Genomic DNA, 12,661 nt, shown 5'->3' on the forward strand with positions numbered 1-12,661 from the left:
GTTTGATATGACAAACATTGTTTGATGACAGTTATATTACTTTCATGTCACATTCTCATGGTTCATAGGAAATGAGGAACCAGGAAATAGACTTGTGACAACACATGGTGCATTTTATTCTCAGCTTACTATCACTTTTCACCAACATAATTTTACTTCACGCACTCTTGGTGCACACACAGTGCTGGGCTGGGCTGCTCAGCTCTCTCTCTCTCTCTCTCTCATTCCCTCACTCTGGTTACTGGCTTCTCTGTAAGCACTTTAATAATAATAATAATAATAATAAAAAATTCAATAAACTGCCGGTAATCCGACACAGGTGAGACTCATCATGTTTCCTACTGGTTCTACCTGCCTCCTCTCTGTCCACAGCTGACACTTGACCATGCCTCCACTGCCACAATCATATGTCAGTAGGATTTATAAATAATTTTGGTGGTTAAAAATAAAAACAAGTCAAAATGTAAACAGGTTATAGGAGGTAGAGTTCACTTTTTCAAGCTATCAATGGAATTAATCCAATATTTCAGTTTCTTTGTATAGGGCACAGGACACCATGCATGCCAAATGATAAAAATAGGTCTTATTCAAACAATTATCAGCTGTGATTTAAAAAAAAATGTTTTTAATGTCAATTTGACATAAGACTTAAGTTATGTTGACACTTTCTGGGGAAATTTTGGTTCGAACATTGTGACAATCCTCTTTCTAAGTCAGTATATTGGATTTAGTCCAAGTGTCTCCTTCGAGTGAAGAGTCACTGCAAATCAATATCAACTTATTGTGGCTTATCACCTTTATCCTATGATGAAACATTTCTATCCTGCTGGTACTGGTATGCTCTGGAATATCAACATTACATTACATTTAGCACAATCTCCTATCCAGAGCGACATATGACAAGTGCAACAGAAGTGCTGAACTTCTAGACAAGAAAGTTCTAGCATCAACTGAACAAGTGACAGAATAAATTTTAGTGTAATATTCTGCTGAAGTAACACTGAGCAAACAGCCAGGGAAAAACAATTCAACCATAGAAATGAACTGACAAAGTACAACTAAATAGAGAAAAATAAAACTCAAATGGCTAACCCCAAGCTGGACAGTACACAGCCTGGGTTGGTCAAGACCTATACGCAGTTACACAGTGGGCAGGGAAGCAGAGGAGAGGTGCAGCCTGAAGAGGTCAGTCTTCATTCTGCACTTGAAGGTGGTCAGGGAGTTGGTAGTTCTGACCTCAGTGGGGAGCCAGGACAGACAGCAGTCTTGAGCAGGCTGGGCAAGAGTGGAGAGGAGGAGGGGCCAGGCAACCAGTAGTAGTGGAGCAGAGGGATCTGGCTGGCATGTAGGGGTAGATCAGGCTCTGGAGGTATGCTGGTGCTAACTCCTTGACAGCCTAATAAGCAAGCACCAAAGTCTTAAATTTGATAGGAGCTGCAATAGGTAGCCAGTGCAGGGTGGCAAGCAAAGGGGTAACATGGGAAGAAAAAAGGGAAGTTATAGACCAGACAGGCCACAACATTCTGGATGAGCTACAGGGGTCTGATGGCAGATGCTGGAAGGCCAGTAAGGAGAGAGTTGCAGTAGTCCAAGCGGAAGAGGATGAATGGAATCACTACACTATATCACTTGGACTATTGGTCTTCATCCAGCAGAGGGTAGCAAGTAGCTATTGGTATTCAGGAAATACAATGCAGAAATACATTAACTTCTGAATTATACCAATACCTTACATGACCTCTGCAAGGAATAAGAAAAAAAAACAACACAGATTTTTGTTGCTGTTGTTCAGGTTTTTGTTTATTAGAAGAATAATTTTGACCTTGCCATCACTTCCTTTGTAAATGCATATTAAGGTTAAAAAAAACATTCAGTTGTTAAATTTTTAACTATCTAGTCTACCCCATGTAATCCACCATCTATCCACCATAAGAGATGCCATTTGGATTTCTGTATATTTTGCCTTCGTACTGTTTTTCCATATTTTTTCTATATTTGGGTATAGCATGTTTGATGAAGGTTGTGTGTGTACATGGGGATGTTCACAAATACCCACTAGTGCTGGTTCACATCCACTTTCGGGGGATAAACCATCGTGTAGAGGCAGTGGTTAACCCACACCTCGCCCACCCACTAATTCTGGGAACCAATTGGCCTGGGTTTAAGAGTTTAATAGAGTACATAGTGGTGGGTGGGTCCTGCAGCAGCACGTCATGGGGGAATCCTGTTGTAGCAGGGGAAGTCATCTCAGAGCCATCCACATCAGCCCCATGTCATAACGACATGAAGAGGGGGATGCACCCATGCCCTCCCCTCTCTTTGGGAAATTCTCTCAAGGGTTTCTTTTGGAGCAATCATGAGAAGAGACTTTGTATAGTGCTTTTGACCAGGTGAGAGTAGTCAATGGCCATCCCCTCCAGCCAAATGTTACACTCCCCTACCGGTACTTTGCAATAATTAAAGATAGGTTGTATCGAGTGAGGCAGGACTGATGAAAAAATGACTCAATTGTTAATCCCAATGAGCTGTATGGAACTGTTATTCCATGTGGCTCAGTATAACCGATTGGCCTGCGCATGTTAGTGCACGTGTGCCAGCTTGCCTGCAACAAATGCTCCTGATCCTTTTTCTCTATTTCTCTTCAACTTATCTTTTTTTTATTTTACCATTACCATAACACTGTAATCAAGCCACTATGAGGGTTGCAAGAGTTTGCAAAACTTTTTTTCAGCGCAGCCACGCAACAACTCCATGCCACCCGCATTGTTTACACCAGGGATCAGCTGATTGAACTAAAGCTGGCCGCTCTAGTGACAAGACCGGAAGAGATCCCTGCAGAAATTTGGCAGAAAACACACAGAGGATGCAGAAGAAATAAGAAGCTACGGAGGAAGAGGGTAGCTTTGAGACAACGGAAGCTTATTGAAAAATCTTAGAAGCCATGTCTCCCCTCCATCATCATGGGGAACATGAGGTCCCTTGGGAATAAAGTGGATGAGTTGACAGCACTGGCCCAGAGTCAGACGGAGTATCGGGAGTCCAGTTGAATGTGTTTCTTGGAGACATGGCTGCACCGGGATGTTCCTGACAACAATGCTACAATCAAGGGCTTCCACATGGTGCGTGCGGACAGAGACTGCACCAGGAGCGGTAAGTGCAAAGGGGGAGGGCTTACCGTTCTTGTGAACAACCGGTGGTGTAACCCAGCTCACATCATCCTGAAGAAGCGCATCTGCAGCCTGGATGTTGCCAGAGTTGTCTCTATTTTCTGAGATGGCTAAGGCCCTTCAACATCTGCCGAACGATGCTGCGGATGTTCTATGAGTCTGTGGTGGCCAGTGCCATCCTGTACGCTGTCGTCTGCTGGGGCAGCGGCTTGAGGGTGAAGGACACTAACAGACTCAATAAGATCATCAAGAAGGCCAGCCATGTTATAGGTGTGGAACTGGATTCTCTGACAGTGGTGTTGGAGAAGAGGACACTGTCCAAAATAAAAAAATAAAAAAAACAATCTTAGACTGTCCTTCCCACCCTCTACATGAGGAGCTGATCAGCCACAGGAGCACATTCAGTCAACGGCTGATTCTTCCATGCTGCACAACTGAGAGACACAGGAAATCATTCCTACCTGTTGCTGTCAAGCTGTACAATGCCACTGTATAACTGTGGTACACTTCTTACCATGTATCCTTAACTCATGTGCAATATATGTACATAGGAATCATTGTATATAAAATCACTTCATTTTGCTTTTGCCTAAGTTATTGAACTTATTTAAATTTATTTTATTTTTATTTACTCTTTTTTAAAGACTATTTTATCTTCTATTTTTAGACATGTTTACTTCTTCCTTGATTCAGGAGCTTGGTTGCAAATTTGAATTTCCCTCCGGGGATTAATAAAAGTAATTATAATTCTGATTTTGATAACCCCATGGATGGACATCTTGGGCAGGAAAAACACTAGCCCTTCTCATGGCCTGCTTCTATTGGCCAGGGATTTGTGAGGATGTCCATAGGTGATGTCCATAAGTGGTGTGCAGCATGCCATGAATGCCAGCTGGTGAATCCAGCTGCCACACCAAAGGCACCTTTGTGCCCTCTTCCCCTTATTGAGACCCCCTTTGAAAGAATTGGGATGAATCTCATCAGGCCATTAGACCAGTCTGCATGAGGGCATTGCTTTATTTTAGTCCCGGTGGACAATGCAATGCAACACCCAGAAGCAGTGCCATGGCAGAACATTTCTGCATGCAGTCTCACAGAGGCACTGTTTAAAATTATCTCCCAGGTCAGGATTCCCAAAGAAATCCTGACTCATAAAATTCTCCCCTGAATTGGGATTCCCCCCCCCAAAAAAAAAAAACAAATCCTGACTGATCAGGGGACTATGTTTATGTCACACACCTTTTGTGAACAAGTTATTTGGGGTAAAATCAAGCCACACAAGCGTTTATCACCCACAGACAGATGGCTTGGCCAAACAGTCTAACCAAACTCTTAAAAACTGAATTCATAAGTTTGTGAGCGAAGATATACATAACTGGGATAAATGGCTTGAACCCCTGTTTTTAGCAATACAAGAGGTTCCACAAAACCTCCATGATATTTTCCCCATTCAAAGTATTATATCAGTGTAAGCCTCACAGTGTCCTAGATGTAATGCATGAAAACTGGGAGGAAGGACCTTTTAACAGTAAAAGTGAAATTCAATACATTCTTGACCTGCATGCAAAACTCCACAGACTCCATCACCTAACCCAGGAAAATTTGTGCCAGGCAGAAGAACGGCAGGCCTGGCTGTACAACAGGGGTGTGCACCTCTGAGAGTTCACTCTGGGAGATAAAGTGCTTGTATTATTACCCATGTCAAGCTCTAAATTACTCGCCAAGTGGCAAGGGCCCTTTAAGGTCACACAGTGAGTTGGAGACATCAACTATGAGGTGAAGCAAATGGATAGGGGTGGTGCGCAGCAGGTATACCAACTCAACCTGCTTAAATTATAGAATGAGGGGGTCCCCATGGCATTGGCATCAGTAGTTCTTGAGAGGGTGGCACTTGAGCCAGAGGTAAAAACAAAAGTAATCACTCAACCTACCCTGATCCCCTGTGGAGACCATCTCTTGCCATCCCAACTCGCGGAGGTTGCCAAGTTGCAAATTAAAGTTTTCTGATGTGTTCTTGCCCCTTCCTGGCCACACTCACCTCATACAACACCATATCGAAATGCCCCCAGGGTGATGGTACGGAGCCACCCCTACTGCTTACTCAAGCACAAGAAAAGTGTGGTTTGGGATGAACCCAAGGCTATGCTCGAAATGGGAATAATTGAGGAGTTGCACAGCGACTGCAGCAGCCCAGTGGTCTTGGTACCCAAATGGTAGGTCCGGTTCTGTGTGGACTATCAAAAGGTCAACACGGTGTCTAAATTCAATGTGTACCCACTACCTTGCATTGATGAGTTGCTTGATTGTTTAAGTGCTGCTTGTTTTTACTTGACACTGGATTTTGCAAAGGGATATTGGCAGATCCCCTTGACTCCTCTACCCTGAGAGAAAAGGGATTTTTCCACCCCATTTGGCTTACAGCAGTTTGTCACCCTTCCATTCAGGTTATGTGGGGCTCCTGCAACATTCCAGTGACTCATGGACAAAATCCTCCATCCATATATTGCCTATGCCACAGCTGGTCTAGACCTAAAACACCTCAGAGTTGTCCTGGAGTCGCTGTGATATGCAGGGCACATGGCTAACTCAACAAAGTGTGTGATTGGGCAGGTGGAAGTACAGTATCTGGGCTTCCACTTGGGTTATGGGCAGGTGCATCCCAAAATTGACAAGACCACAGCCACTGCAACTTGCGTGAGGCCCAAAACAAAAAGGGGATGAGACAGTTCCTGGGGCCGGCTGGCTACTATTGTAGGTTTGTGCCTAATTATTTGGATGTCACCAACCTGTTGACTGATCTCAGTAAAAAGGGGGCACCAAATCTGGTCCACCAGACAGAGCAATGCCAACAAGTGTTCACTAAGGTAAAGGCTGCACTGTGTGTGTGTGTGTGTGTGGGGGGGGGGGGGGGGGGGTGTTACACACCCCTGACTTCTCTCTCTCTAATTTTGCAGATGGACATGTCAGACAGAGGGCTGGGGCTTTTCTGTCCCAGATGGTGGAGAGGAAAGAGTGCCTGATGCTCTACATAAAAGTCACAAGCTTTCTGTGTGGGAGACGAAGTACAGCATCATTGAGGAGGAGTGTCTGGCCATCAATTGAGTGGTCCTCACCCTCTGATATTACCCTGATATTGCCTGCTGAGGCATCCTTTCACCCTCTGCTCAGATCATGCCCCACTCCAATGGCTCTACTGCATGAAGAATGCTAATGTGTGGATCAGCTATTGGTATCTGGCCCTCCAGCCTTTGCAGTTTGAGGTGGTCCACAGGCTGGGGGCGCAGATTGTGGTGGCTTAGATAGAGGGAGGAAGCAGAGAGGAAGCAAAAACTTCCCTGCATGCCCTGTTTGTGTGTGCACGTGTGCAAAAGCAAGTGTTGAATGCTGAAAGACTGAAATAAAAATTGCCCTGCAATTAACCTACCTGTTCCAGTGCTTCAGTGTTCCCTCCTACCCCAGAGACAGTTAAGAATGCCAAATGTGATTTTTTTTCAAAGATTGGAAATTGAAATCAATTAAATAATCTATATAAGCAGCAAAGTTTGTTTGTTTGTTTGTCTTGAGCTAACGTTGCCATTTCTTGCCAGATTTTCACCAAATCTGGCAAGTGGGTCTGGAGATAGCCTGGAATTTTGCAGATATAAACAGAAATCATGGACGGGCCCCAGGGAGGTCCCTGGGGGACACAACATCCACACACACCCTCCCACAATGCCTTTCACGGTACATTTATCAACACAAACTCTCAACAGATCTTTACTAAACTTGGCATGTAGGTACAGGAAATAGCCACAATTTGGCAGAATTCAGAAATTCCACATTTGGGCCCCAGGGGGTCCCCAGTTGTCCCCTGGGTGGTGGAAGTTTGGATTTTTGTTTGTCTTGGGTTAAGATCACCATTTCTTGAAAGATCTTCACCAAATTTGGGTTTGAAGTCAGGGAGCAAACTTGAATTTTGCAAAACCCAGGCAACGCCGGGTAACCTGCTAGTTAATAATAAATCTTACAAATTGCATATGTATTTTGACATCACTTGATGATTTTACAACAGTAACTAATTTATGAGCACTGGTCATTTTAAAGCTCAATACAAACAGTCTGATTAAAAAGTTCAAAAAGCCCACTTTAAATGCTGTGGCCCAATACCAGTACTTGACGATGCAAACCAGTGAAATAAAAGTGAGAAAAAAAATCATCCCCTAAAAGATGGCCTTTTTCAGATAAATCTTTCTTTAAATATAAATTATAGGGCTAATAAATAAAAGTGGTCACTTTCTGCTTGTGTAAACCAAAACCCAAAGATAAAACAATAATTTCCATTGGCACACCTCCAATAACTGAGTCCCACTAGTGTAACATTACATGAGAGGGTTTGTATTTCCAACTGTAAAAATACCAGAAATCTTTCCTCTTCATCTAGTTGAGTCTTTGTTCCGAGCACATGCAATCTCTAAATGAACACTTTTAGATGCATGGAGCCTGTCTTTACATTCCTACATGTGGTACTAGCCATGATAAATTTTTCCACAGCTAATGAGAGTACATGTAGCCTGCAAGGAGAGCCAGTATACCCACAGTTATGGAAAAATGGTGATATTATTGTTGGAGGGATTTTCCCCTTTCACAGCAGTTGGGAAATCAGAGACTTATCCTATGCGTCGATGCCACCTCCACTAAAATGCATGAGGTAAGCAGCATCAGTGCATCACATCAGTGGCATTATTGGCACAAAAAGAAGCAATGTCTAATGTTTTGTACTACACTGTCTCTGGCTGTCTCTGTGTTTTCATTTGTTTAGTCTTGAATTGAGAGCCTTCCAGTATTCACAGGCTTTGATATTTGCAGTAGAAGAGATCAACAACAGTTCGTCATTGCTGCCTGGAGTTTCACTGGGTTACAAAATCTATGATACATGTAGTTCTATGACAAGGGGGGTAAAAGTGGCAATGGAACTTATTAATGGAGATGAGAAATCAGAATCAAATGAGATCTGTACAAAGCCAGCCCAGGTACAAGCCATAATAGGAGACACAGCCTCCTCACCGAGCATGGCCATTGCAAAGAGTATTGGCCCATTTAGCATCCCTATTGTAAGTATTTATGCAATTAGTAGTGTTCTGTTTTTGTGGGATGTATTTTTTCATGCTTTTCATTCTTCAATTTGTCTAGATCAGTCACTATGCTACTTGCGAGTGTCTCAGTGACAAAAAGAAATATCCCTCATTTCTGCGCACTATTCCAAGTGATTATCATCAGAGCAGAGCACTGGCAGAAATGGTCAAACACTTTGGTTGGACCTGGGTGGGAGCATTAAGAACTGATGATGATTATGGGAACAGTGGGATGGCCACTTTCTCTAAAATTGCAAAACAACTGGGTATCTGCTTGGAATATTCTCTTCCAGTTTTTAGAACCTACTCACAAGAAAAAGTGCATAGAATTGTGGAGCAAATCAAAAGATCCACTTCTCGAGTGATCGTGGCATTTCTTGCTCATTGGGACTTGGAGCTCTTGCTCCATGTGTTTTTTGAGCACAACATCACTGGATATCAGTGGGTGGGAACTGAGGGCTGGATCTCTGATTCTGCTGCAGTCACATTGGACAAGCACAATATTCTGCAAGGAGCCATAGGGCTAGCTATCCCCCAAACAGAGGTGATGGGTCTGAAGGAATTTGTTCTGGATATAAATCCACTAAAATCTGCAGGAAGTGAAATTTTTATTAAATTCTGGGAGGCTATGTTTAAGTGTAAATACACTACTCAGAATAATTCAGTAGATACAAAAATTTGCACAGGCAGTGAGAAACTGTCTGACATAGAAAACACATTCACAGACATGTCACTGTTGCCTATTTTCAATAATGTCTATAAGGGGGTATATGCTGTTGCCCACACCCTGCATGGCCTTCTTGGTTGTGAGGAAACATGTCCGACAAAGGAGCAACCTGATCCCCTTACAGTGAGTTAAGGCCATCTTTTAATCATTAGACCAAAGCACTTTGTCACACACCTAACACTTCAAAAAAGTATACAAATGCATAAAGGCTTCATACTGTCTCCCCTTTTGAATCTATTTTTCTTTTAATCCATTTCAATAGTTTCTAGAGCACCTCAAAAGAGTGCATTTTGAAACTAGAGAGGGAGAAGAAGTGTATTTTGATATAAATGGTGACCCTGCTGCAAAATATGAAGTAATAAACTGGCAAACAAGTAAGGAAAACCAACATGAATTTGTCACTGTTGGTCTCTATGACTCATCCCTTCCTGTTCATGATCGATTAAATGTAAACATGACCTCAGTTACATGGGCACAAGATGCAAAAATGGTGTGTACAGGCAATAAAAAGTGTATGGGACTCAATAATCAAAATAGCTTTTCTCTTTTTAGTTACTTGTATAAAGGATGTATTTGAAAAAAATCTCATCTGTAAAAACCATCAATTCAAGTATGAAACATTATTTTGGAAGTAATTTCATGTTTCTCCTGGATTACAGGTACCAATATCTGTGTGCAGTGAGAGTTGTCCTCCTGGCACAAGGAAGGCTGCGCAGAAAGGGAAGCCTGTCTGCTGTTTTGACTGCATACCATGTGCTGAAAGAGAGATCAGTAACATGACAGGTAAAAGGGAATGCATCATCAGGTAATGATGGGAAGGTGCATATATATATATATATATATATATATATATATATATATATATATAACATTTTTTTTCATGTATATTTTCTATCTTGGAGACAGTAGTTTTTTTTTTTTTTAATTTCTAAATTATGCCACAGTTTTATACAATGTAATGTGCTCTAACTCTGTTACAGATTCTATTGCTTGTGATCACTGCCAACAAGATTACTGGTCAAATCCACAAAGGAATGAATGTGTAAAGAAGGAAATCGAATATCTGTCCTATGATGAAATTATGGGAATTTTACTAACAGCTGTTTCTGTTATTGGCACATTTATGACTGTAATAATCACAATCATATTCTTTAAATATAAAAATACCCCAATAGTCAAGGCCAACAACTCTGAGCTGAGCTTTCTATTGCTCTTCTCATTGGCTCTGTGTTTCCTTTGTTCACTTACTTTCATTGGTCAACCTTCTGATTGGTCCTGTATGTTGCGCCACACAGCGTTTGGGATTACATTTGTGCTCTGCATCTCCTGTGTTCTGGGGAAAACAATAGTAGTGTTAATGGCCTTCAGGGCAACACTTCCAGGCAGTAATGTCATGAAATGGTTTGGGCCTCCACAGCAGAGACTTATGGCCCTTTTCCACTACCCTTTTTCAGCTCACTTCAGCTCGCTTCAGCTCACTTCAGCCCGACACGGCTCGCGTTTCGACTACCAAAAACCAGCACGACTCAGCTCGTTTCAGCCCTGCTTAGCCCCTAAAACTCGCACCGTTTTGGAGTGGGGCTGAAGCGAGCCAAACCGTGCCGACTGAGGCTGGAGGCGTGAGCAGACACTCCCCTGTGCACTGATTGGTGAGGAGGCGTGTCCTCACATGCCCACACACGCCCCGCGAGCGCGCTGGGATCTGTAAACACTGCAAACCCGGAAGAAGAATAATTACGAATTACGAGAATTTCTGAAGCCTTATGCGCCTCGCCTCATCTATACGCTCTTGCCAGTATCTGTCCGCGTTGTCGGTGACAACAAGCCACAGCACCAAGACCAGCAACACTAACGACTCCATGTCCTCCATGTTTATTGTTTACTATTCGGGTCGTGAGACTACCGCTTAAAAGCTCACTGAATCAGTGACATACAGAGCATCGTGGACGAGTTCACGGAGCGCAAGGCTCGCCGTATGCCCTTCAAATAATGCGCGCAGTAGGCTATTGATGTTTTATTATGAGCCATGTGCAGTATGTCGCCTAATGTTTTTTTGTTTCTGAGTTACATGTTCGTTTGAAGGACTTAATGTACAAACTAACATAGTTGCACCCCGGAGTGTTGAAATTGGTAAACACAGTGCATTCAGTGAGGTTTGCACCGCCCTCCTTTTATTTCTGACTCTTCCTGTCACCACTCTGAGCGCTCATTCGTATGCCCTTCAAATAATGTGCGCAGTATAGGCTATTGATGTTTTATTATGAGCCATGTACAGTATCCTAATGTTTTTTGTTTCTGAGTTACATGTTCGTTTGAAGGACTTGATGTACTAAATAACATAGTTGCACCCGGTAGTGTTGAAATTGGTAAACACCGCAGTTGCGGACATTTTGTAGCCTAAAATGATGTTATGATAAGCTTTAATAAAGGGCCCGGTCATTTGCCCCGCCCCCGGCCCGGCTCTGACTTGTTCCGCCACTGTCACTGATGTCACTGTTTGCGCTGCTTAACGACATCACATGACGTCCACCCACTTTCGCTAACTCCACCCAATGTGTCCACCCACTTCCAGCCAGCACGGTTCAGCGCGGTTCAGCGCGGTTGTAGTCGAAATGCAACTTCAATAGCCCCGCTCAGCCCGACTCAGCTCGACTCGGCACGGCACGGCTCAGCCGCGTTTGTAGTGGAAAAGCGGCATTAGTGTTCTTGCTTTCACTCTCATACAGGTCCTTATTTGTGTGCTTTGGTTGTCAATATCCCCTCCTTTCCCCTTCAAGAATCTAAAACACTATAAGGAAAAGATCATTCTCGAATGTGATTTGGGCTCAACCATAGGTTTCTGGGCCATTTTGGGTTATATAGGATTTTTGGCTCTTTTATGTTTTATTTTAGCTTTTTTAGCCCGAAAGTTGCCTGATAATTTTAATGAAGCAAAATTCATCACATTCAGTATGCTCATATTCTGTGCCGTATGGATCACTTTTATTCCAGCTTATGTCAGTTCTCCTGGAAAATTTACTGTAGCTGTGGAGATATTTGCTATTTTGGCTTCAAGCTTTGCTTTACTGTTTTGCATATTTCTTCCAAAATGTTATATAATTTTACTAAAACCAGAAAAGAATTCTAAAAGTCATATGATGGGGAAGAATGCCTCAAAATCTTAGGAGAAATATTTTCCTTTTTCTTTTTTGGTGTGTGTGTGTGTGTGTGTGTGTGTGTGTGTGTGAAGGCCCTCCTTCTGTCCATTTATATCTATTTTAATTAAGCATTGTTCATATTTTACCACTTTCAATTCATAGCTCAGACAAATGTTTGGTTCCCTCATATTAGGTACACATTAAGTACATAACTAAAATGTGTTTTCTAGAATGATAAGATTCTTACTGCTACTATTATTTACTTTACACATAAAATATTTTTACTTTGCCAAATGTACATTCTGGAGCCTTAGAACTTTATGCTGATCTGCAGTTTGGTCTTGCCAACATAAACCATTTCAGGACCATTATTATAAAACTGGAACTAGCATGATCACTATTGTCCCATTTAAACAAGCAAACAAACAAGCAAACAAACAAACAAACAAACAAACAAAAAAGCTGTATTTCTGAAACATTTTAAGCATGGACTGAGCAGCTGACAGAATGTTGTACTGT

At 42.4% G+C, this 12,661-nt stretch overlaps 1 protein-coding gene across 1 annotated transcript; it reads left to right on the top strand.

Annotated features, from left to right (window-relative positions):
- Positions 1–7,639: 7,639 nt before the first annotated feature.
- Positions 7,640–12,169, top strand: LOC132887554 (extracellular calcium-sensing receptor-like). The gene is made up of 7 exons (XM_060923022.1): positions 7,640–7,854; positions 7,966–8,257; positions 8,337–9,128; positions 9,268–9,495; positions 9,665–9,788; positions 9,986–10,429; positions 11,703–12,169. Exons 1-7 carry the CDS (start codon positions 7,640–7,642, stop codon positions 12,167–12,169), a joined length of 2,562 nt encoding a protein of 853 aa, XP_060779005.1.
- The last annotated feature ends 492 nt before the right edge of the window (positions 12,170–12,661 follow it).

This window comes from Neoarius graeffei, chromosome 6 (genome assembly GCF_027579695.1).
Source record: "Neoarius graeffei isolate fNeoGra1 chromosome 6, fNeoGra1.pri, whole genome shotgun sequence".
NCBI lineage: Eukaryota > Metazoa > Chordata > Actinopteri > Siluriformes > Ariidae > Neoarius > Neoarius graeffei.

What these genes read in the sequence shown, in the direction of transcription:
- LOC132887554 (XM_060923022.1), top strand. Translation starts at nt 7,640, where the DNA reads ATGGAGCCTGTCTTTACATTCCTACATGTGGTACTAGCCATGATAAAT. An exon ending in GCCCATTTAGCATCCCTATT is followed by an intron (nt 8,258 to 8,336) that starts GTAAGTATTTAT and finishes CAATTTGTCTAG; the next exon opens with ATCAGTCACTATGCTACTTG. An exon ending in AGAGATCAGTAACATGACAG is followed by an intron (nt 9,789 to 9,985) that starts GTAAAAGGGAAT and finishes ACTCTGTTACAG; the next exon opens with ATTCTATTGCTTGTGATCAC.